The sequence below is a fragment of the Piliocolobus tephrosceles genome, chromosome 21, assembly GCF_002776525.5.
Source record: "Piliocolobus tephrosceles isolate RC106 chromosome 21, ASM277652v3, whole genome shotgun sequence".
In the NCBI taxonomy this organism is placed as follows: domain Eukaryota; kingdom Metazoa; phylum Chordata; class Mammalia; order Primates; family Cercopithecidae; genus Piliocolobus; species Piliocolobus tephrosceles.
In genome coordinates, this window is record NC_045454.1 from 32,475,936 (window position 1) to 32,501,290 (window position 25,355).

The window sequence follows — 25,355 nt, forward strand, 5'->3', positions numbered from 1 at the left end:
GACGAAGGTGGGAGGATCACTTGGGACCAGAAGTTTGATACTAGAATGGATAACATAGTGAGACTGGGTCACTACAAATAATCAAAAAATTAGCGAGGCATGGTAGTGCATGTCTGTAGTCTCAGCTACTCAGGAAGAAGAAAAGATCATTTGAGTCAAGGAGGCTGAGGTTGCAGTGAGCCAAAATTATGCCACTATACTCCAGCCTGGGTGACAGAGTATGATCCTGTTTCAAAACAACAATAAATATAAGAAGACCAAAATCATACAATGTGTGTTTTCTGACCAAAACTGAATGAAACTAAAAATTAAAAGCAAAACTAGGCTGGGTGCGGTGGCTCACACCTGTAATGCCAGCACTTTGGAAGGTCGTGGGGGGCGGATCACCTGATGTCAGGAGTTCAGGACCAACCTGGCCAACATAGTGAAACCCTGTCTCTACAAGAATTAGCCAGGCCTAATGGTGGGTGCCTGTAATCCCAGCTACTCGGGAGGCTGAGGCGGGAGAATTGCTTGAACCCAGGAGGCGGAGGTTGCAGTGAGCCAAGATCGCACCATTGCACCCCAGCCTGGGTGACAGAGTGAGACTCTGTCTCAAAAAAAAGTAAAACTAAAACTGTCAAATCCAGTAATATATTTAAAAAAAAAACACACACGGGCCGAGTGTAGTGGCTCACGGCTGTAATACTAAGATTTTGAGAGGCCAAGGCAAGAAAATTGCTTGAGCCCAGGAGTTATAAAATAAAACTAAGGCCAAGCGCAGTGGCTCATGCCTGTAATCCCAGCATTTTGGGAGGCCAAGGTGGGCGGATCACTTGAGGTCAGGAGTTCGAGATCAGCCTGGCCAACATGGTGAAGCCCCGTCTCTACTAAAAATACAAAAGTTAGCCAGGCGTGGTTGCAGGCACCTGTAATCCCAGCTACTCAGGAGGATGAGGCAGGAGAATTCCTTGAACCCGGGAGGCAGAGGTTGCAGGGAGCCGAGACCATGCCATTGCACTCCAGCCTGGACGACAGAGTGAGACTCCATCTCAAATCAATCAATCAGTCAATCAATCAAACACACTCTTCAGCTCAAGGTTCAAAAAGTTTAATTTAGTTAAGTTGTCAATACAACCTACAGTGGTGAACAAATTCAATATTATCTCTAAAAATCACAATAGCACACTTTTATTACACAAATATTGTTTAAAATTTTTAAATTTGATTATGAACTGTAGCCAAACACCCATGAAAAAGAATAAACAGGCATTAAACTTCCTGATTTTTAAACATATTAGGCAGGGTGCAGTGGCTCACGCCTGTAATCCCAGCACTTTGTGAGGCCAAGGTGGACGGATCACCTGAGCTCAGGAGATCGAGACCAACCTGGTCAACACTGTGAAACGCTGTCTCTACTAAAAATACAAAAATTAGCCAGGCATGGTGGCGCACGCCTGTAATCTCAGCTACTCGGGGGGGCTGAGGCAGAAGAAGTGCTGAAATCCAGGAGGAGGAGGCTGCAGTGAGCTGATTGAGCCACTGCACTCCAGCCTGGGTGACAGAGCCAGACTCCATCTCAAAAATAATAACAATAAAAATTTAAAAGCTACAGTAACAAAAACAGTGTAATACTGACACAAAGTCAGATAAACAGATGAAAGGACAGAATACAGAGCCCAGAAATGAAACCTTTTGTAAATAATCAAATGATCTACAAAGCTGCCAAGAGTAAACAATAAAAATATTTTCAAAAAATAATGTTAAAAACTAAATATGAATACTAATAAAATAAGATTGGATCATTTCTTTGAGCCATATACAAAAACATTTTAAGTAAAACACTTAGACATAAAAAAACTAATAAGTCTCTTAGAAAAAAATAGAAAGAAAACAGGACATTGGTCTTGGCACCATTTTCTTAGATAAGACACTAAATGCATGAGCAACAACAAAAAAAATTATACTATACTTCAAAATTTCTGCACATTAAAACAAAACATTTAACTGAGTGAAAATGTCTTCTAGAAAATGGATAAGAATATTTCCATATTACATGTGATAGTTAATATTCAAATATATATAAAACTCTTAAAACTCAGTAAGTTAAATAACTTCATTTGAAAATTAACAATTGAAGGCCGGGCGCGGTGGCTCAAGCCTGTAATCCCAGCACTTTGGGAGGCCGAGACGGGCGGATCACGAGGTCAGGAGATCAAGACCATCCTGGCTAACACGGTGAAACCCCGTCTCTACTAAAAATACAAAAACTAGCCGGGGGAGGTGGCGGGCGCCTGTAGTCCCAGCTACTCCGGAGGCTGAGGCAGGAGAATGGCGTAAACCCGGGAGGCGGAGCTTGCAGTGAGCTGAGATCCGGCCACTGCACTCCAGTCCGGGCGACAGAGAGAGACTCCGCCTCAAAAAAAAAATAAAAAAAAAAAAAAAGAAAGATTCTCCCACCCACTCCTGCTCACTAAAAAAAAAGAAAATTAACAATTGAACTAAATTTTTATCATAAAAGATACACAAATGAAAAAAGCATTTGAAATGACATGCAAAATTAATAATTTGTAGAGAAACACATAAAAATAACAATGAAAAATGCAATCATGTCATACCCACTACAATGACTACTATAAATTATTTAAAAACACCAAATCTGTTGATGATGCAATGAAAATAAAACTTATGTTGATTGTTGGTAGAAAACAAAGATGCAGTCATTATTTTTAAATGTTATAAATGTTTCTCAAATAATTAAAAATGGAATTATCATCAAATACAGCAATCCTGTTTAGCAATTTAAGATATGCAACACATGACTTGGAAGACATATTTGAACATCCATGTTTATTGTACTAGTATTCACAGAAGCTAAAAGGCTGAAGCAACCCAGTTGTCTCTTGATTTATAAACACATCAAAAATGTAACATGTGTACAGTGAAATATTATTCAGTCTTAAAAAAGAAAATCTTGCCAAGCGGTGTGACTCACCCCTGTAATCCTAGCACTTTGGGAGGCCGAGGTTGGCAGATCACCTGAGGGTCAGGAGTTCGAGACCAGCCTGGCCAACATGGTGAAACTGTCTCTACTAAAAATACAAAAAATTAGCGGGGCATGGCGGCACACGCCTGTAGTCCCAGTTACTTGGGAGGCTGAGGCAGGAGAATTGCTCGAACCCGGGAGGCAGAGGTTGCAGTGAGCCGAGACTGCGTCATTGCACTCCAGCCTGGGTGACAGGAGACTCCGTCTCAAAAAGAAAAAAGAAAAAAAAGAAAATCTTGTCACATTTTAAGATAAACTTTGAGAATATTATGTCACCTGAAATAAGCCAGTAACGAAATGATGGCTACAGTGTGATTCCACTTATATGAGATATCTTAATTAGTCACACTCATAAAAACAGAAAGAGGAAGGGTGTTTGTCAAGGGCTGGAAAGATGGTAAAATGGGTTGTTTTTATTTAATGGTATTGACTTTTAGTTTCACAAAATGTAAAATATCTAAAAGTCTTTTGCATAACAATGTGAATATAATTAACATGACTGCCTGAAATGTAGAGTTGTGTTTTTTTTCTTTTTTGGAGACAGAGTCTCACTCTGTCAAAAAGCTGAAGTGTGTACACTCCAGTGTACAATTATGGCTCACTTGAGCCTCAAACTCTGAGGCTCAAGTAACCCTTCCACCTCAATCTTGCAAGCAGCCTGAACCACAGATGTACAACACCATGCATGGCTATTTTTAAAAAACATCTTGAAAAACATATCTCCATATTTTCCCAGACTGGTCTCAAACTTTCGAGCTCAAATAATCCTGGATTACCGATGTAAGCCACCACCATGCCTAGCCCTAAAACGTACACTTAAATAGATTTAAGATGGTAAATATTATGTTTTTACAACAATTAATTTTTCTAAAGGAAAAACTGAAAAAAATACAGTTTTATAAATCTTTTCAAAAATTACCTTCAAATTACAGAAGTGTTTCTCTCACCTTTGTGTGAGAGATGTGTTTTCATCATTAAACACATGGTGAAAATAGATGGTGAAAATATTTCCATGACTACTCACTTAGGTGAGATAAAACCACTGAAAATTAGTTAAGAAAGAACATATACAAGATAAGCCATAACCAATATTGGGGTCATATTTATAGATAAACAGACACACATATATATCTAGTTGTGACAGACATATGGCTGATTTATCTCTTAATTACAAGAGATAAACCGAATTGCAAGCTGTCCAAAATTATAATACAAAAGTGAAACAAAAAAACACAATAACTCGATGTTAAGAAATCTACATTAACAAAATACAGATATGAAACTGCACAATAATAAGTGACATATTTACTCATAGAATCTGCTGTGCAACACTGATATACCATTACAAAAGAATTTGTCTGCATAACTATAGTAATCCTCTCTGGTACTCAATAAAAGCCATACTCATTCACATCCGGATATAAGGGCCATTATATATGAACCTGACTGCAGAAACCTGCCCTACTGCCTGCTCTACAGATCAAAGTCCTGAAGGATATTCAGTCTGTCCAAAAATAAAATGGGAGGCCGGGCGCGGTGGCTCAAGCCTGTAATCCCAGCACTTTGGGAGGCCGAGACGGGCGGATCACGAGGTCAGGAGATCGAGACCATCCTGGCTAACATGGTGAAACCCCGTCTCTACTAAAAAAATACAAAAAACTAGCCGGGCGAGGTGGCGGGCGCCTGTAGTCCCAGCTACTTGGGAGGCTGAGGCAGGAGAATGGCGTAAACCCGGGAGGCGGAGCTTGCAGTGAGCTGAGATCCGGCCACTGCACTCCAGCCTGGGCGACAGAGCGAGACTCCGTCTCAAAAAAAAAAAAAAACAAACAAACAAACAAAAAAACAAAAATAAAATGGGAATTACAACTACCCAAGCCCCTGTAACAAGCCAACAAAAAAAGGCAGACCCTAGTGCAGTCCCAGCAGCCTTGTGACCAAGCTACGCCCCCTTTCCACTATAAACCCAGAGAGCATTCTATGACCCTGGAGACATAACAGAAAAAGATCTTTACCTACTGAAACCAGTTTATAGAAGCTTGAGGAGTTGTTTGCTCCTTCAAATTCACAGACACTAATGCAAAACAATATTGTGCCCATTGTCAATGCTTCTATTTTAACATAGCACTGGAAGCATTTGGCAGAATAATGAGTCAAAAACATTTTTAAAAAACCATTGAAAAGGCCGGGCGCGGTGGCTCAAGCCTGTAATCCCAGCACTTTGGGAGGCCGAGACGGGCGGATCACGAGGTCAGGAGATCGAGACCATCCTGGCTAACAAGGTGAAACCCCGTCTCTACTAAAAAATACAAAAAACTAGCCGGGCGAGGTGGCGGGCGCCTGTAGTCCCAGCTACTCAGGAGGCTGAGGCAGGAGAATGGCATAAACCCAGGAGGCAGAGCTTGCAGTGAGCTGAGATCCGGCCACTGCACTCCAGCCTGGGCGACAGAGCGAGACTCCGTCAAAAAAAAAAAAAAAACCATTGAAATTGAAGACAAGTAAGCAAAAAGTTGCTGTTTGTGGATCATATGATTTTATATGTAAAAAACTATGACCATTACATTGAAATTTGTCTGAATTAATAAATACACTCAGTAAATTAGCAAAACATAAAATTAACACACAAGTATTAAGTTATTGTTCCATACACTTAAAACAAACTATCCAACAGAGAAAGAAAACAATTTAAAATAGCATTAAAATAATAAATTTCTGAGAATAAATTTAACCAAGGAAGTAAAAAATCTTTACAAAGAAAGATATGTTATTAATAAAAGAAATTAGAGAAGACACAAATTTAAAAATACTGCATGTCTACAGACTGAAAAAATAAATATTGTTAAAGTATCCTATTACCTAAGTAATCTATAGATTCAATAAATTCCCTATCAAAATTTCAGTGGCATTTTTCTTCACAGTAATGGAAAATACAATTCTAAAATTTGTAAGAAACTACAATAAACTTCAAATAGCCAAAGCGATCGTGAGGAAAAACACAGTAGAAAGACATCATACTTCATAATTTCAAACTATATATCAAGAATATAATAAGAACAGAATAGAATGTGCAGAAAAGTTAACAACAACAAACAATGAAACAGAAACCACTACCTCTTACACATTTCAGAGGTGAAACAAAAAGAGCACAGAAAATGTTCGGCCAGGTGCAGTGGTTCACACCTGTAATCCCAGTACTTTGGGAGGCCAAGGCAGGCAGATCGCTTGAGGTCAGGAGTTCGAGACCAGCCTGCCCAACATGGTGAAACCCTGTGTCTACTAAACATACAAAAAATTAGCTGGGCATGGCAGCGGGTGCCCGTAATTCCACCTACTCGGGAGGCTGAGGCAGGAGAATTGCTTGAACCCAGGAGGCGGAGGTTGCAGTGAGCCTAGATCACACCATTGCACTTCAGCCTGGGCAACAAGCGCGAAACTCAGTCCCAAAAAAAAAAAAAAAGAAAGAAAGAAAAGAAAAGAAAATAGTTTAACATAGAGTTTCTCAAAATCATGTAGACATTTGTGTGTCCCCAAAAACAATGGAAAAGCAGTCAGATTGTGAATCTCGTATGCCATGAAGAGGACTTTGGTTCTGATAGCAAACTTGAAGGGAGATCACCAAAGGGAAAGAATCCTTAAAGAATTTAAAAGCATAGGCCGGGCGCGGTGGCTCAAGCCTGTAATCCCAGCACTTTGGGAGGCCGAGACGGGCGGATCACCAGGTCAGGAGATCGAGACCCTCCTGGCTAACACGGTGAAACCCCGTCTCTACTAAAAATACAAAAAATTAGCCGGGCGAGGTGGTGGGCGCCTGTGGTCCCAGCCACTCGGGAGGCTGAGGCAGGAGAATGGCGTGAACCCAGGAGGCAGAGGTTGCGGTGAGCTGAGATCCGGCCACTGCACTCTAGCCTGGGCGACAGAGCAAGACTCCGTCTCAAAAAAAAAAAAAAAAAAGAATTTAAAAGCATAAGACAGAAGATGCCCCTATGCAAGAGAAAAATTGAAAAAAAAAAAAAAAACATCAGGCTTCCCAGAAAATATTTGCTTTGGAACACAGCTTCTCAAATAACATTTTAAGCATTGGCTTTCTTTTTTTTTTTTTTTTTGGACTTCTCATTCATGTCGTCTGTTGTGTTCACTCTCACCTACCTGGGGGTTCATCTGCCATCTCATGTCTCTTCATATTCCAGGGCTCTTTTCCTTGCTCTAGACAGGTGATCAGGTCTGGGTTGGAAACAGCAATACCTGCTTTATTAAAAATAAATAACATGAATCTTTCTCATATTCTTCAGTTACCAACCTAGTACTATGCTTAGTAAAGAGGATGTATTAAGAATATTCTAGAAAATTAATCCTAAAATACTAATTTATAACAGAAATTTCTAAGTATTTGGAAAATATTTTACATTTGTAGGTTCTTAATTTCACTACCTGGTATTCATTAATCAAAAATTGGTGGTGGCAAATATATTTTAAGATATGGGCAACAATATTTTATGCCACTAAATTTCTGGAATTGCCACTAATCTAGAGTGAAGGATACAGATCAGCCCAGGAATGTGGAAAGTTTAAGTCAAGATAAAACATCCTGAAAAAATTCTTTTCTACATGGATAAATCCTCAAGATTTTCTTAAGAACAAGTATCAGAAACTCATTTATGCAAAGCATAAATTATCAAAAATTATTCTACAAAAAAAGGAGAAATGAAACTTTTAGGGTATATGAGTAATTGTGTACTAAAGTTATTCTCACCCAAGAAGACCAGGTTTCTGTAGTTCTCTAACATCACTTTCCTATACAAATCCTGCTGAGCAGTGTCCAGGCATTGCCACTCCTCCAGAGAGAATTCTATGGCCACATCCCTAAATGTCAATGGCCCCTGAAAAACACAAGCACACAACACACATGTATATTTACCAAGTGGCCATGGGCAGAATTTATTATTTGAATTAAAGTGAAATGAGAGAATAAAGAGAATTGCTTCTCACTTACAGGAATAACTGAAATTATCCAATAATCTTTTTTTTTTTTTTTTTTTTGAGACAGAAGCAACCACCGCATGCTGGCTTCAAGCGATTCTCCTGCCTCAGCCTCCCAAGTAGCTGGGATTACAGGCATGCACCACCACATCTGACTAATTTTGTATTTTTAGTAGAGACAGGGTTTCTCCATGTTGGTCAGGCTGGTCTCTAACTCCCAACCTCAGGTGATCCACCCACCCTGGCCTCCCAAAATGCTGGGATTACAGACATGAGCCACCATGCCTGGCCCCAATCATTTTTAACACATAAATATTATTTAATGTTTTCTCGAACTCTGAGAGAAGAGAATGGCATAAGATCCATAACACCAGTATATATGAGATACTTCTGTGGATGAGAAGTATAAAATTAAGGGCATAAGCAAAAATTTGTACACTTTGACTGCTATATTTACATCATAGAGTTTGAGTTGTGTATATTTTTCAAACAAAAAAGACATGTTGAGTTAGAAGGTACCTCTCAACTTTAAAGGTGAACAATAAACTGGAGATCCTGTTGTGCAGATTTTTTTTCTTCAGAAGATGTGGAGTAAAGTCTGAATTTCTAAATTTCTTTCTTCTTTTTTTTTTCTTTGAGATGGAGTTTTGCTCTTGTTGCCCAGGCTGGAGTGCAATGACACCATCTCAGCTCACTGCAACCTCCGCCTCCCGGATTCAAGTGATTCTCCTGCCTCAGCCTCCCAAGTGGCTGGGATTACAGGCATGCACCACCATGCCCGGCTAATTTTGTATTTTTAGTAGAGACGGGGTTTCTCCATGTTAGTCAGTCTGGTCTCAAACTCCCGACCTCTGGTGATCCACCTGCCTCGGCCTCCCAAAGTGCTGGGATTACAAGTGTGAGCCACCACACCCACCCAGCAAATTTTTATGATGTACTGATGCACATAGAAGAACATGGCATCACTGCTAAGATATTGCCCCTCAAACAGTAAATTATAGTCTGAATGTAACCATAAAGATACATAGTTTTATACAAAGTTCAAGATACAGATATCTCCCATGTTGTTATTTTTAATAGTGATTTTAAGTAGTCTTTCTTTAGCACCCTAGAGAGCAGATATCTCCTAATAATTTTCTTCAGAACTTTCTGGGCAATAAATGGTATTCTGTTTAAATAAGAATTTTATTAATCCTGTTCTGCATAGAGTTAATAGAGAAAACAGATGAAACCTCAACATTACATGTTCTCCATCTTTACTAGGGACCCCAGCTTTCCCCCAATAGGAATCTTGAGTATTTACATCTCCCCATGTTTAACAGCCACAAAGGGAACATTTTTAATAGTGCCGATTATAAATTCATGGTAGGAATTCTGCATGGCATATAAGAAGCCATGATGTAGAGAATGTAGAGAAAGCTCTGGTATATGGAAAGGAAATGTTTTGCAGAAAGCCTTGAATATTATAAGAATTTTTAAATGTAGTTAAAACAAACTCCTTAGGGAGGAAAAACACAAGTAGGGAAGTAAAGGTTTGCAAGTACTAAACGCATGGCAGTCCATGAAGCAGAGTGCACACAGCTCTTCATCTGAGACATGTTTAGCTGAAAAAAAGCCATTTTTTCTCTCATTCTCTGAAAATCCTTTTTAGATACCATTCTCTGGACAAGTTACACCTGCATCTTGAGAATATTCCTTTAAAAAGGCCAGCACCACCTTTTTGTCTGCTACCATCACGCACACAAACAGAAAGAAAGTCCTGCAGAAAAAGTCCACCCATTTCTCTGTCCTTTATAATAGAAGAGATTTAGGAACAATGAGCTGCTCTATGAATATAAAGGTATGTTTCTCTTTTCCTGTCCTCCGGTGCCAGCAATTTCTGCTACAGTAATGGAAGTATGAGCCACACTCCCCTGTCCCTACCAACCCCAAACAGAACAGGCTCTGTGACCAGCCTTTAGTGCAAAGGTGGCACTTAGCTCTCATGAATGTATATTGAAGCCCTCATACTTGATTCTGGCCTCACCTTAGAGTCACATGAGACACTTCATTAAAACAACATGGATGCTTCCACCCACAACAATAAACAAAATCCGTGGAAAGGGCATAAGTAGAGATTTCTGCCATGTAATCCTAATTAGAAGACTGGGCAGAGACCAGGTACAGGGACTCACACCAGTAATTGGGAGGCCGAGGCACATGGATCACCTGAGGTCAGGAGTTCAAGATCAGCCTGGCCCACATGATGTAACCTCATCTCTACTAAAAACACAAAAAATTAGCCAGGAATGATGGCGGGTGCCTGTAATCCCAGCTACTCAGGAGGCTGAGGCATGAGAATGGCTTGAACCCAGGAGGCGGAGGTTGCAGTGAGCCGAGATTACGCCATTGCACTCCAGACTGGGTGACAGAGTGAGATCCTGTCTCAAAAACAAAAACAAAACAAACAAACAAACAAAAAGACGGGGCTGATAACCACTTAGCTAAGCATTGCCTCTCAAACTTTAAAGAGCTTAAAACTCGCTTGGTAATTTTGGCCCCACTCTATGTAATGTGAATATGCAAGTTTGAAAAGGGTCCATGAATGGGTGTTTCAAACGAGTTCCCTGTCAATGCTGATGTTGTTCCCGCTGGGCTCATTATTAGCATTAGTTAGAGAAGCAGACACAGCACAGGGTCCCTTACACTCAGCACTCTTGTCACAACACAAATACTTCTGGTACAAATAAAACCAATCTGCATCTTAAAGTTTTATATTCTTTGCTGGCTGTTTAAAGTTTACAGAACGAACAGAAGGCAGCAATGTCTGAATAAATCTGCCTTTGGAAAATAACATGTACACACATACTAATGCAATGTTTATTAAGCAGGTACTATGGGCTTAAGAGTATGTTACAGAGCACTGTGCCGGGCATAACACATTATGTGATTTAATCCTAATAACACCCTGAAAGTTGATACTAAGTGTTCAATAATTCCCAGGATTTAGATAAAGGGTTCAGCATTTTTATTTCTTCCTCTGTTTCTCTGTCATTGATTTTGTTTTAAATGTATAGAATAAAAGCTAAATATAGGCAGATGAGAAGAACATAGAAAAAGTTTAATGTAGTTTAAAGGAATTTTTATTATGTATATATTTTCTTGTTTGTGGCTTGTGGAGCAACTGCTACACTGGCAGAAATAGAAAACAAGTCGCTAAATGGAACGCTTCTGTAAGCACTGGTTTTAATATAAACTGTAAAAAATAAGATCCTAAAATAAATAGTTTATTTCTCTCATTTATGTTTTTGGGTTTCAGAAAATTGTGAGCACCAGCTCTAGAAAGGCAGCAGGATTCACCAGACAAAACTCCAATCTTTTTTTTTTTTTTTTTTTTTTAGACAGAGTCTTGCTCTGTCGCCAGGCTGGAGTACAGTGGCACGATCTTGGCTCACTGCAACCTCCGCCTCCCAGGTTCAAGTGATTCTCCTGCCTCAGCTTCCTGAGCAGATGGGACTAATTTTTGTATTTTTAGTAGAGACGAGGTTTCACCATGTTAGTCAGGCTGGTCTCGAACTCCTGACCTCATGATCTGCCTGCCTCCCAAAGTGCTGGGATTACAGGTGTGAGCCATCACACCCAGCCAAAACTCTGATTTTTATGAATCAGTTTTGTGAGGCAAGGCTCCGGAGTGGGGCCAGACATAAATAAGGCCTCCAAAAAAGATGAATCTGAACAGAATTTGGGCAGGGAAAGGACCCTATATAGAATTCTGTTCTCTCTGCCACCAAGGTATTTCCAGTTCTGTTTTTCCTAAGCTTACCTAAGAGAATCTTAAATCCCAGAGCTTATGTAACTTTAATCTATTTTTGCCACTGCCCGGTCAATTTTATAACATATACTAATAAGCAATTTAAACAAATTTCTTAAAGTTCTTTAGAATAATTATATTAGAAGATAAATATATATTCTTAGCAAAGTAAAAGAAACACAATTAATAACAAATCTTCACTCCATAAATAGCCCTTCAGGTGATGATACCAGAAGTAACAACATAAAACAGTGGCCCAAATTTCTTTTGGACACATCTATTCATTGTATCAACCATATAATGCTTAATTCACACATGTATCCAGTTGTTAGTCTAGAAAAAATGTTCCTGGATAGTAGGGACCATGACTGCTTCATCTGTTTTTTGAATGGCCATATAAAATGAAAACAATTATTTTATCTGTTTGAGTCACCAGACCTATTGCTTTCATCCAAATACCTGGAAACTTGAGAAACTCTCATCTGGGTACCAAACAAAGTTATCTCTTGTATGAGGGGAGAAAAAAACACAGAACTGTCAGGTGTGGTGGCTTACGCCTGTGATCCCAGCACTTTGTGAGGCTAAGGCGGGGAGATCACAAGGTCAGGAGTTCAAGACTAGCCTGTGCAATATGATGAAACCCTGTCTTTACTAAAAATGCAAAAATTAGCCAGGCATGGTGGCAAGTGCCTGAATTCCCAACTATCTGGGGGGCTGAGGCAGAAGAGTCACTTGAACCTGGGAGGTGGAGGCTGCAGTGAGCCAAGATTGCGCCACTGCACTCCAGCCTAGGCAACAGAGCAATACTCCTTCTAAAAAAAGAAAAAAAGAAGAAGAAACAAAACACACACACACAGAATGACTCATTTCTCTTACACTAAGTCAGAAGCAGAATTAACCACTCTCGTCAGCCTGACACAATTCTGCCCTAGACATCCTCAAATATCTCAAAGACGCCTAGGTGATTGTGAGAGGGTTCTTAGTGACCCTGGCTGATGGCCCAATGATAATCCAGGCTGGAGAGATTCAGGCTGATTCTAAATAGAAAATGGCCTGGTGGAGCTCCAGAACCTAATCACTTGTCCCAATTTGCTATCTTTTGGGTAAGGAGAAGGACAAGAATACTCTACTCCAGTATCACATTTTACAGGTAGGTATAGTTATGGTCATGGCTATGGATACATTATGACTTTGATATCTCACTCTTAAAATGCTGATTCTGTCATCAGATTCTATTTATATCTGGAGCTCTGGCATGACTGTGGTAAATCACTGAACAAGATCTGAAAAGTTTTAAGAACCACACTCTCAAAGGGGGCTTTAAGATGTCTATGTTGACAACTCACAGTGGAGAAAATGCCTCCTGTTGGTTTTCTGTACATTCTCAATCTAAAGTCTGGCCCTGTCCTGTAAATCCCAGGAAGAGGCCAGACCTTATGTGCAGATTCTAAGTAAGATCAACCACACTCTGCATTCTTGGGTGTTACAGTAAGTGGAGTACAATCAAAGGAGAGATCCCCTCATAGAGGCTGCTCTAGCTCATTCTACGTAATATGACTACCTAAAAGGAAAAAGCGGAGGCAACATGAATATAAGAGAGTTTATTTGGGCCAAGCTTGAGAATAGTAACCTGGGAGCAAAGACACATTTTCCAAAGACTGAACAAATAAGAAACTGAATCCCTGAATAGACCAATAACAAGCTCCAAAATTCAATTAGTAATAAATAGCCTACTAACCAAAAAAAAAAAGCAAGAACCAGACAAATTCCTAGCTGAAGTCTACCAGATGTATAAAAAAGAGCTAGTACCACTTCTACTAAAAATATTTCAAAATATTGAAAAGAAAGGACTCCTTTTCAACTCATTATATGTAAGAATAACATCATTCTGATATCAAAACCTGGCAGAGACCAAACAAAAGATAGAAAACTTCAGGCCAATATCCTTGATGAACACTGATGAAAATATCCTCAACAAAATACTGGCAAACTGAATTCAGAAGAACATCAAAAAGCTAATCCACTATAATCAAGTAGGCTGCATCTCTGGGATGCAAGTTGGTTCAACATACAATCAATAAATGTTATTCATCACATGAAGAGAACTAATAACAAATACCAAAAGATGATCTCAATAGATGCTAAAAACACTTTCAATATAATTTAACATTTTTCATGTTTAAAACCCTCAACAAACCAGGCATTGAAGGTACATACTTCAAAACAATGAGATATCTATGACAAACTTACAGCCAACATACTGACTGGACACAAGCTGGAAGCATTCCTCCTTGAAAACTGGCACAATATAAGGATGCCTTCTCTCAAAACTCCTATTCAACATAAAATTGGAAATCCTGGCCAAAGTCATCAGAGAAGAGATGAAAATAAAAGGCATTCGCCAGGCATGGTGGCTCACACCTGTAATCCCAGCACTTTGGGAGGCCGAGGTGGGTCACAAGGTCAAGAGATCGAGACCAGCCTGGCTAACATGGTGAAACCTCATCTCTACTGAAAATACAAAAATTAGCTGGGCATGGTGGCATGCGCTTGTAGTCCCAGATACTCGGGAGGCTGAGGCAGGAGAATCGCTTGAACCCAAGAGGGAGGCGGAGGTTGCAGTGAGCCGAGATCATGCCACTGCACTCTAGGCTGGTGAGAGCAAGACTCTGTCTCAAAAAAAAAAAAAGAAAAGAAAAGAAAAGAAAAGGCATCCAAACAGGAAGAAAGGAAATCTAACTATCCCCGTGTGCAGATGACGTGATTCTGTATCTTCAAAACCCTATAGTCTCAGCAGGAAAGCTCTTTAAACTGATAAACAACTTTAGCAAAGTTTCAGGATACTAAACACATGTACAAAAATCAGTAGAATCTCTGTACATCAAAACATCCAAGCCAAAAGCCAAATCAAAAACGTAATCCCATTCACAACTGCCACAAAAAGAACAGAATATCTACGAATACAGCTAATCAGAATGGTGAAAGATCCCTATGACAAGAATCACAAAACATTGCTTAAAGAAGTCAGAGATTGGTTGGGGACGGTGGCTCACGCCTGTAACCCCAGCACTTTGGGAGGCAGGCAGATCACGAGGTCAGGAGTTTGAGACCAGCCTGACCAACATGGTGAAACTCCATCTCTACTAAAAATACAAAAATTGGCCAGGCATAGAGATGTGCGCCTGTAATCCCAGCTACTCAGAAGGCTGAGGCAGGAGAATCACTTGAAACCGGGAGGCAGAGGTTGCAGTGAACTAAGATCGAGCCATTGAACTCCAGCTGGGGCAACAGAGCGAGACTCTGTCCCAAGAAAAAAAAAGAAGTCGCCGGGCGCAGTGGCTCAAGCCTGTAATCCCAGCACTTTGGGAGGTCGAGATGGGTGGATCACGAGGTCAAGAGATCGAGACCATCCTGGCTAACACGGTGAAACCCCGTCTCTACTAAAAAATACAAAAAACTAGCCGGGCCAGGTGGCGGGCGCCTGCAGTCCCAGCTACTTGGGAGGCTGAGGCAGGAGAATGGCGTAAACCTGGAAGGGGGAGCTCGCAGTGAGCTGAGATCCGGCCACTGCACTCCAGCCTGGGCCACAGAGCGAGACTACGTCTCAAAAAAAAAAAAAAAAAAAAGAAGTCAGCGATTACGGCCAGGTGTGGTGGCTCATGCCTGTAATCCTAGCACTTTGGGAGGCTGAGGCAGGTGGATCACGAGGTCGAGATGGAGACCATCCTGGTCAACATGGCGAAACTCTGTCTCTACTAAAAATACAAAAATTAGATCCAGCAGTGCATCCAGAGAAAACTATGCGATGGATCTGGGGCCCACATCACCGTGTCATAAAAAGTGCGATGACCAGGTTTATGGATCACTTTATTCTCAATGACAGAACGTTCAGTCTGTATTAAGAAGATATGGCTGCACAAAGACAAGATGAATTGTGGAAAGAATGCAAAGAGGGGGAAAGTAGGAGGTTTCCCAGTTCCAATGGCTGACTAATGGGAGGAGGAGATGGAGAAAGCAGAGTAAACTGATTGGACTAAAAAAAAAAAAAAAGTACAAAAATTAGCCGGGCATGGTGGCAGGAGCCTGTAATCCCAGGTACTTGGGAGGCTGAGGCAGGAGAAATACTCAAACCCGGTAGGTGGAGGTTGCAGTGAGCCGAGATGATGCCATTGCACTCCAGCCTGGGCAACAGAGTGAGACTCTATCTCAGATGTTAAAAAAAAAAAAAAAAAAAAAAGGAGAAATGTCAGAGGCATATCATTTCAAATGAATCAGGGCAAATCCATTTTGAACAGGGGCTGGGGTAAAATGAGGCTGAGACCTAGGGGGCTGTACTCCCAGATGGTTAGGCATTCTAAGTCACAGGATAAGATAAGAGTTCAGCACAAGATACAGGTTATAAAGACCTGGGTGATAAAATAGGTTGCAGTAAAGAAGGTGGATAAAACCCACCAAAACCAAGATGGGATGAGAGTGACCTCTGGTCGGCCTCACTGCTACACTCCCACCAATGCCATGACAGTTTACAAATGCCATGGAAACATCAGGAAATCACTTTACATTGTCTAATTGGGAAGGCAAAAATAATCCACCCCTTGTTTTTCATATAATCAAGAAATAAACACAAAAATGGGCAACCAGCAGCCCTCAGGGCTGCTCTGCCTATAGAGTAAGCCATTCTTTTATTCTGTCTGTTTCCTAATAAACTTGCTTTTACTTTACTCTATAGACTCACCCTGAATTCTTTCTTGAGCAAAAGCCAAGAACCCTCTCTTGGGTTTGGATTGTGACCCCTTTTCTTTTTTTTTTTTTTGAGGCGGAGTCTCACTCTGTCGCCCGGACTGAAGTGCAGTGGCCGGATCTCAGCTCACTGCAAGCTCCGCCTCCCGGGTTCACGCCATTCTCCTGCCTCAGCCTCCCGAGTAGCTGGGACTACAGGCGCCCGCCACCTCGCCCGGCTAGTTTTTTTTGTATTTTTAGTAGAGGCGGGGTTTCACCGTGTTAGCCAGGATGGTCTCGATCTCCTGACCTCGTGATCCGCCCGTCTCGGCCTCCCAAAGTGCTGGGATTACAGGCTTGAGCCACCGCGCCCGGCCTGTGACCCCTTTTCGATAAGAACTGTGCACGTTTTTTCTCATTTAAAAAAAAATCAGCTGAATTTGTCTTCAGTGGTCTAAATAAAATTTTTCACAGGCTCCTGAATTTGGAGCTACCCTCAATCTGAGCCAATATACAACTCAATTTTATGTTCCTCCCAAGAACATGCTGACTTCAGGGTAAAACATTCTCTGATCTAAAATCTGATTATTTCACTCTTCATTTGCCAGTCCCCTCCAACTTCTTTCTAATTTTGTTTGCTCCTCCCCATGAAAGAAAGCCCTTGTCTGCCTAAACTTTGCAATCCTTAAAGTTCTTACAGTTGGTATTTCTTCCTGTTGCAATAGTCCTTTGGAATTCAAATTTTTAACATAAATCTAACTTTGTTATATTTTACAAAGTCTAGAAGCTGCCTTCAAACAATAACAACTTTATCATCAGTAAGACCCTCCCAATCCCCTACCATCTTAACCTTAACTGCATCTGCCTGTGGGTCCCCACCTTTCCAGGACTCTGTAGCCTCTCTCAGCAGAAAAGCTTCTTCCTCAGGTAGAGTGAGCAGGCTGGGACATCTGCAGGGCAGGCTCCCCAGAAAAAAACTAACTTAAAAAATTAGCCTTGGCGGGGCGCGGTGGCTCAAGCCTGTAATCCCAGCACTTTGGGAGGCCGAGACGGGCGGATCACGAGGTCAGGAGATCGAGACCATCCTGGCTAACATGGTGAAACCCCGTCTCTACTAAAAAATACAAAAAACTAGCCGGGTGAGGTGGCGGGCGCCTGTAATCCCAGCTACTCGGGAGGCTGAGGCAGGAGAATGGCGTGAACCCAGGAGGCGGAGCTTGCAGTGAGCTGAGATCCGGCCACTGCACTCCAGCCCCAGCGACAGAGCGAGACTCTGTCTCAAAAAAAAAAATAAAAATAAAAAAATTAGCCTTAGCTCTGAGTCACTGGGCTCAAGCTTTAATTTCTATGTTAGACTTACTCACTTGGTTTTTGAAACTATGTGTTTGAAAAATCTAGCAAAATTAGTCAAACACAGCGTTCATATAAAGGAAATTTTAAGGTGTTTGCAATTTATACCTCAATAAAAAAAGCAAAAGTATCTATTTCTTTCATATATGCATTATTTTATTAATTCCATTAAGAATCATTTAGTAAACAATTAGTCATATGGGAAAACTTCTAGGTGGTACCAAGTTTCATCTCATAAAATTTAGCATGAAACTCAGAAATCAAGATAAAAGAGTTTGAACAGAGATATTCACTGCCACAAATTTACCCTGCAAAAAGAGCAACTGATGTTTTCATGCATCTATGTAACTCACCAGTTATCTACCACATTTTCTTATAGAAATGTATTTATTTTCTACAAAAAAAAATGGAATAGAGATTTCCCCTACTCATTTCCTTGGTAGCATTCTAACAGCTGAGCCTTAGAATTCTGTCTGAAATCACCCAGCCATAAAAAACACACCTGAGAAAATTCCTAAACTCACCTGGGGAAAAAAAAAAAGGAAATAGAGAATTTTTAATGAATGAAATATATTATTAGATACCAATTTTTTTCTTAAACCCACCACTTTTATGCCTTTGAAAAATATTTTGTTATCTTTCAAGCCCTACTAATATAATACAATTTACAGCTAAAAAACTGAGGTTAAAATAAGTGAACAAATCTTTTCAAGGTGACAAACCCAGGGAGTAGCAGTGCTGATTAAAAACAGATGTGTCTGACTCCGGTTTCAAATGAGGCCATTCAGTCACTTGAGACAGTCTTCCACCCACTCCTGCTCACTTATGTGTTCAAGAACCACCCACTCAGGAGATACCACACTATGCCCCAGTGACTGTCCCATGGGCATTTAAGTTTGCAAGTTCTTACACCGTCTCACTGGGGTCAGTGTTTTTCTTTTTCCTATTGTCTTTTGGGATACTATTTTTTCTGTTCCACTTTTTTCCACTATTTCACTTTCGCTATATTTATTTCACTATTTTTCTGCCCCCTTAGAGAATCCAGTGGCAAAAATTATTTGTTTTCCCCTCAATACCAGAATCTGATTGGTTGACCAGCAATGTGTCTTCAAGAAATGAAAGCTGGGTTGGGTGAAGACAATTTGAACATCTCAAGGGGTTACCTTTTCATAAAAAGAGTACACCAGAAGATTCCTCTCAGCCCCAGGGCATCCATTTGCTTCCTTGAGAGGATACACTCCAGACTTCAGGTTCTCCTATGGGAGAAAATAACCCAGAAGCTGATATCCACTAGACACTCTAGCTGACATAACCATGGCAGATATCTTGGCTTATCTCCAGACAGTACTGAAACCCAGGATCAGAAAAAAACTGAAGGGTGGCTGAGGACACATCACCCCATAAAGTTTCCAAAGGAAAACCTTGACCCCCAAACATCCTGAGACAAGATCTCTGTGCCCAGAGAAGATACAAGGAGAAGCAGCACAGAGAGTTTTTACAGTACAGTGTCGGGGCATTATTCTTTGCTTTCTTCTCATGGGAAATACTTACAAACAAATAACAAATCTTATTAAAAGCACCATTTAATGCTTTGTCAGAAAATAATTAGTTAAAGCGTAAAAAAAGTACACTAAAGGACATATAGTTGATAATGTGAATTAGGGAGGAAAAGTTGCCATTCGGGAACGCCAGAAAGAACTGGAAATTTAGTATCTTACTGCAAGCCAGAGTGAGGCTGGAGAAATGGGGGGCGGGGGGTTAGATTTAAGATCCTGCTTGGGACACAGGTGAAAAATGCAGCAGAAAATCAGTTCCCCATGGAGTGTGAAAATAATTGAGTGGCAGGCAATTAGACTGAGGTGTCTCTACTCCCTGGGTTCCTACTTTTAAAAAGATCTAACGCGGCTAGGTGTGGTGGTTCACGCCTGTAATCCCAGCATTTTGGGAGGCCAAGGCAGGTGGATCACCTGAGGTCAAGAGTTCGAGGTCAGCTGGGCCAACATGGGGAAACTCCGTCTCTACTAAAAGTACAAAAATTAGCTGGGCAGGGAGGCGGGCACCTGTAATCCCAGCTACTCAAGAGGCTGAGAAGCTTGAACACGGGCAGTGGCAGAAGTTGTAGTGAGCCGAGATTGTGCCAGTACACTCCTCCAGCCTGGGCGACCAGAGCGAGACTCCATCTCAAAAAAAAAAAAAATCTAACTCAAGCGCATCGTTTTGAAAATTACTACATTGAAAGACATAAAATTCAGGCTTAACCAATTATATACGGCCAATTAAGCTCCGATTACATAACCAGAAAATTTTCACTTTTATTGTACAAACTAAGAAACTACACAACTGTATCAATTACTGAATTTGGCTTTCTTCATCACACACCTTAGAAAACTCTTTCCTTCAAGCCCCACCATGAACAAAAAATTACAAACCATAGCCGGGTGCTATACAGTTTTTGAATAACTCTTTGATTAATTTCTTAAATATTCTTGCGGTGACTTCTGCGCATTTCCCACCCCCGACACGGAGTCTTGCTCTGTTACACAGGCTGTAGTGCAGTGGCGCGATCTCGGCTCACTGCAACCTCCACCTCCCAGGTTCAAGTGATTCTCCTGCCTCGGACTCCCAAGCAGCTGGGACTACAGGCGTGTGCCAACATGCCCGGCAAATTTTTGTATTTTTAGTAAAGACGGGGTTTCACTATGCTGGCCAGGCTGGTCTTGAACTCCTGACTTCGTGATGCGCCCGCCTCGGCCTCCCAAAGTGCTGAGATTACAGGCGTTAGCTACCCCGCCCGGCCTGTACATTTTTAATAGGAGAAAAGAGGAACTAGGAACCCAGGACCAAAGTTCTTCCCATTCATGAACTCACACCCCAAGTCAGGATTCTCCCGTGGTTCCTGCACAGTCTGGGAGAGACGCTGCGCTGCGGAACCAGAGCTGCCCAAAGAGGGCTCCAGGCCAGGGCACAATCACTGCGCAAGGAAGAGACAGGACGTGCGGGGGCCCGGCTGTCAGCGCAGCCGCCATCTTATGGCTGATGGGGACTGAGGCCGAGCTGGGCAAGGAGAATTCGGGGCGCAGATTGTGGAGCTGACTGCGGAGAGGCCTGAGTCCCGCCACAGCCACGTTCCACCGGTCCCAACCAGCCCCTCCCCTCTCTCGGGATGTCGGACCCGGCACTCTCACCATTTCTAGGCTTCCAAGGGTTCCTGGCCTCTGTAGCTCTCCCAATACCTGCAGGTCACAGGGCCACAGAGCCTGGACCTCTAGGAGGAGAGGACACAGAGCGGTGAAGACGAGACCTGGAGCTCAGGCCACAGCAAGAGACAAAGGCCCCGCCAAACCCGGAAGCCGCCCTGCCCGCTTCACCTGCGTGCCTGATTGGACGGTTCCCAGCCTGGCGTCTCTGATTGGATAACATTTAAATCCCCGCCCCCTCAGGTCATGATTGACGGAAGATGTGATACGATGCGGGGCTGAATGAAGAGTGACAGCCTAGTCTGCATCCTTCTCGGACAGGGCTTCCTCCCCGAGCTGAGCCAGGCCCACCGCAGAGGTTATTTGCATTTAACCTTGTATATAAGGTCATATGCACTTATAAATAATACATGGGGCCGGGCGTGGTGGCTCACGCCGGTAATCCCAACACTTTGGAAGGCCGAGGGGGGCAGATCACCTGAGGTCGGGAGTTGGAGACCAGCCTGACCAACATGGAGAAACCCAGTCCTTACAAAAAATACAAAATTAGCCGGGCGTGGTGGCCCATGCCTATTATTCCAGGTACTTGGGAGGCTGAGGCAGGAGAACCTCTTGAACCTGGGAGGCAGAGGTTGCGGTGAGCCGAGATTGTGCCATTGCACTCCAGCCTGGGCAACAAGAGCAAAGCTCTGTGTAAAAAAAAAAAAAAAAAAAAAAATATATATATATATATATATATATATTATATTATATATAAATAAAATATTTATTTTTATTTAAATATTTAAATAAATTAAATTAAATATTTAAAAATAAAATAAAAAATATATATATGTGTATATATATATACACACACACACGTATATATACACACACACATATATAGTGGCTATTGAAAAATGAAAAGAATGTAACAATAATTATTTTAAAATTTCAGATTTTATGACCTTCCTGGCTCTGGTCTTTTGAACAGGCAGCCTGAGATTTTAAAAAGGAGGTAATCTGAAATAAAATGTGAGCCACATGTGAATCTTAAATTTTCTAGTAGACAAACTTGAAAAACAAACAAGGAACAGGTTGAATCCATTGTAACAATTTAATTAACCCAATATGTCCATAATATTATCATTGTAATGTGTGAGGAATGTGTAATTATTAATAATGTATATAAACATTTGAAACTAAATCTTTGAAACTAACTCTGTATATTACCTTTCTAGCACATCACAGTTCAGACCAGCCACATTCCAGTCACTCAGGAGGCACACATGGCCAACAGCTGCTACATTGAAGTGCAGCTCTGATGTCAGGGGGGTGAATGAACTGAACATCCCTTTTCTGCCAGAAGTGAAGGCAGAGCCTCTCCCTACCAACATCTTTCCTCAGTTCTAACAGTGGAACAGATAGTGGCCATCAAAAGAGCAGGTGGCAGCAGGAATAAAATAACTGCAGGTAGACCACTGCTGGCCACCTGTTGTCCACTTTTCTTCCCGAGATCAGACAGTAAACAAAGGATGTTGGGGTCACAGGATAATAAAACTCTGTGTCTTCAATTCTGTCCACACTTTTGACCTCCAATGCTTAGATATGGAGAAGGTAGATTAAAAGCAAACTTATTTTGCTAGTTGGCCTTGGCCCTAATTGTCAAACTATGGTTATCTGTTTTTTCCTGTGGTGTGGAGGGTGTGTGGGTATAAGCACCAATCACATGCATACATGTCTACCTGTATTTCTGCATTACTCAACATTCCCTTACAAGTCACTCAACTTTAAATCAGGGGAAAAAATCACTACCTATAGGGTGCCCACTGTTAGAAGGTAACTAGTAATCAAACTGTCATTGAATCCTGGCATCCTGTCTGCAGTGAGTGCATGTATTAGTTAGCTATTGCAGCATAACAAATCATCCAAAACTTATTAGTTCATGATTGAGATGGTCAGCCATTTAGGCTGGGCTCAGTGGGGCCATTCTTCTGATTTCAGCTGAGCTCCTTCAGACATGTGTCATCAGCTGTTTGTTGACTAGGCAGCTGTGCTTCTGGGGGTGACGTTCTGCTTGTGGGGTTGTCCACAGGGACACCTTGCTTCTCCTCCCCGTGATATCTTATTTTCCAGCTGGCCAATGGGATTTTTTCCAAGGCGATGTCAACATTCTAAAAGAAAAACAGAAGCATTCAAGACCATTTGAGCCTAGGCCCCAAACTAGCCCATTGCCATGTTCACAGGTTTCTACTGTCCTGAGCAAATAAGGCCAGGCTGATCTAGGGTTTGGAAAACAGATTCTGAATCTTGATGGAAACAACTGTAAAAGCATCTGGCATTGGGCATGGATACAGGAGGGATGAAAAATTGCTACCATTTTGCAAACACGGTGGCTCAGACCTGTAATCCTAGCACTTTGGGTGGCTGAGATGGGAGAATTTGAACTCAGGAGTTCCAGTGCAGCCTGGGCAACATAATAAAATTTTGTTTCCATGAAAAAAATGAAAAAAATTAGCCAGCCATGGTAGTGCATGCCTGTAGTCCCAATACTTAGGTGGCAGAGGCAGGAGGACTGCTTGATCCTGGAAGGTCAAGGCTGCAGTAAGCTGTGATTGGCTGCACCACTGCTATGCACACTGGATGGTAAAATGAGACTCTGTCTCAAAAAAAAAATTGGATAAGCATTTTGAAGACAGAATAATTTGAGGAAATAGCTGAGGGATGAGTTTAGAAAATCAAAGCCCAACAGCACATTATTTATTTTTATCATAGAAAATATTTGAGCCAGGCGCTGTGGCTCTCACCTGTAATCCCAGCACTTGGGAGGCAGAGACGGGCGGATCACAAGGTCAGGAGACCGAGACCATCCTGGCTAACATGGTGAAAAGCTGTCTCTACTAAAAATACAAAAAGTTAGCCAGGCGTGGTGGCGGGTACCTGTAGTCCCAGCTACTTGGGAGGCTGAGGCAGGAGAATGGCATGAACCCGGGAGGCACAGCTTGCAGTGAGCCGAGATCACGCCACTGAACTCCAGCCTGGGTGACAGAGCGAGACTCCATCTCAAAAAAAAAAGAAAGAAAGAAAGAAAATATTTGAAAACTAGGCTGTGTGGTGCCTCACACCTGTAATCCCAGCACTTTGGGAGGCTGAGGTGGGTGGATCACCTGAGGTCAGGAGTTCGAGATCAGCCTGACCAACATGGGGAAACCCTGTCTCTACTAAAAATACAAAATTTGCCAGGCATGATGGCACATATCTGTAATCCCAGCTACCCGGGAGGCTGAGGCAGGAGAATCACTTGAACCTGGGAGGCTGAGGTTGCAGTGAGCCGAGATTGTGCCACTGCACTCCAGCCTGGGCAACAAGAACGAAACTCCATCTCAAGAAAAAAAAAAGAGAGAGAGAGAGAAAAGAAAATATTTGAAAACTTTTAAAAGAGAAAAACTTTAAATCTTTACATAAATTAAATTTAACAGAGTTTAATAGAGGATAGAATGATTTGCAAATCAGGCAGCCGGTGGATCCAGAGTAGGCTCAGAGAGACTCTAGCAGAGCCACATGATGAAAACAGATTTGTAGATGGAGAAAGCAAAGTGACATACAGAAAATGGAAGTGAGGTACAGAAACAGCCAGATTGATTACAGGTTGGGATTTGCCTTATTTAAACATAATTTGAACACTTGATTCCTTTTATTGGCAAAACCACAATTTTTGGTACGATAATGGAATACAGTCTATGTATATATCCAGTTAGGTTTCAGTTTACTATGTTTAAAAAAACCTAGTGACCAAAGTTAAACAGAAAAGGGAGCAGCTTTAGGGATAATTAATTTAACAATCTCTCCCTTTTGATCATCTTCTCAATTTTGAGAGATAGACCAAAACTTTAGACATTGATATTATTCTGTCACCATCAAAAATGTACTTAGTTATTCTCAAATCCCACTGTGAAATAGCAGAACTGTAGCTTTTGTAAAGTGGAAACAAGGACTTCAGGTTATTATTATTTTTTTAAGGGTTACAGTAGAGGTGACCTCCTTGTGTTGAAATCTGCTGTTTTCAAAAGAACAACCAAACCTGGCCCTGTTTTAGGATCTACCTATTTCCTTACATTTTCAGCTTGATTATGTCACATTAACATGAATGACTCCATTTGGTTTGGTTTGGTCTCTTTGGGCCTAATGCACAAGCTCAGTCCAGAATGATGGCCTTCAATAATTTTGTTTATAAAATTCCCCCCTTTTGGTTAAGTTCTCACATAGATAAGAGTATGACCAAAACTCAGTGTCTTTTTTTTTTTTTTTTTTTTTTTTTTTT

General features: G+C 41.4%; 1 protein-coding gene across 2 annotated transcripts in view; it reads right to left on the reverse strand.

The window, feature by feature from the left end:
* The window catches only part of ZNF430 (zinc finger protein 430), a 40,535-nt gene extending 19,313 nt beyond the window's left edge, over positions 1 to 21,222 (reverse strand). Inside the window, exons 1-4 of one of the 2 annotated variants that reach the window (XM_023190114.3) lie at positions 21,044 to 21,222; positions 19,022 to 19,114; positions 7,773 to 7,899; positions 7,169 to 7,267 (exon numbers count right to left, since the gene is read on the reverse strand). In XM_023190114.3, coding sequence (XP_023045882.2) covers positions 7,169 to 7,267; positions 7,773 to 7,899; positions 19,022 to 19,114; positions 21,044 to 21,046 — 322 coding nt within the window. In that variant the 5' untranslated portion in view covers positions 21,047 to 21,222. The remainder of the gene's footprint in view (positions 1 to 7,168; positions 7,268 to 7,772; positions 7,900 to 19,021; positions 19,115 to 21,043) is intronic. The other variant, XM_031934907.1, reaches the window with a different exon arrangement.
* Positions 21,223 to 25,355: the final 4,133 nt, after the last annotated feature.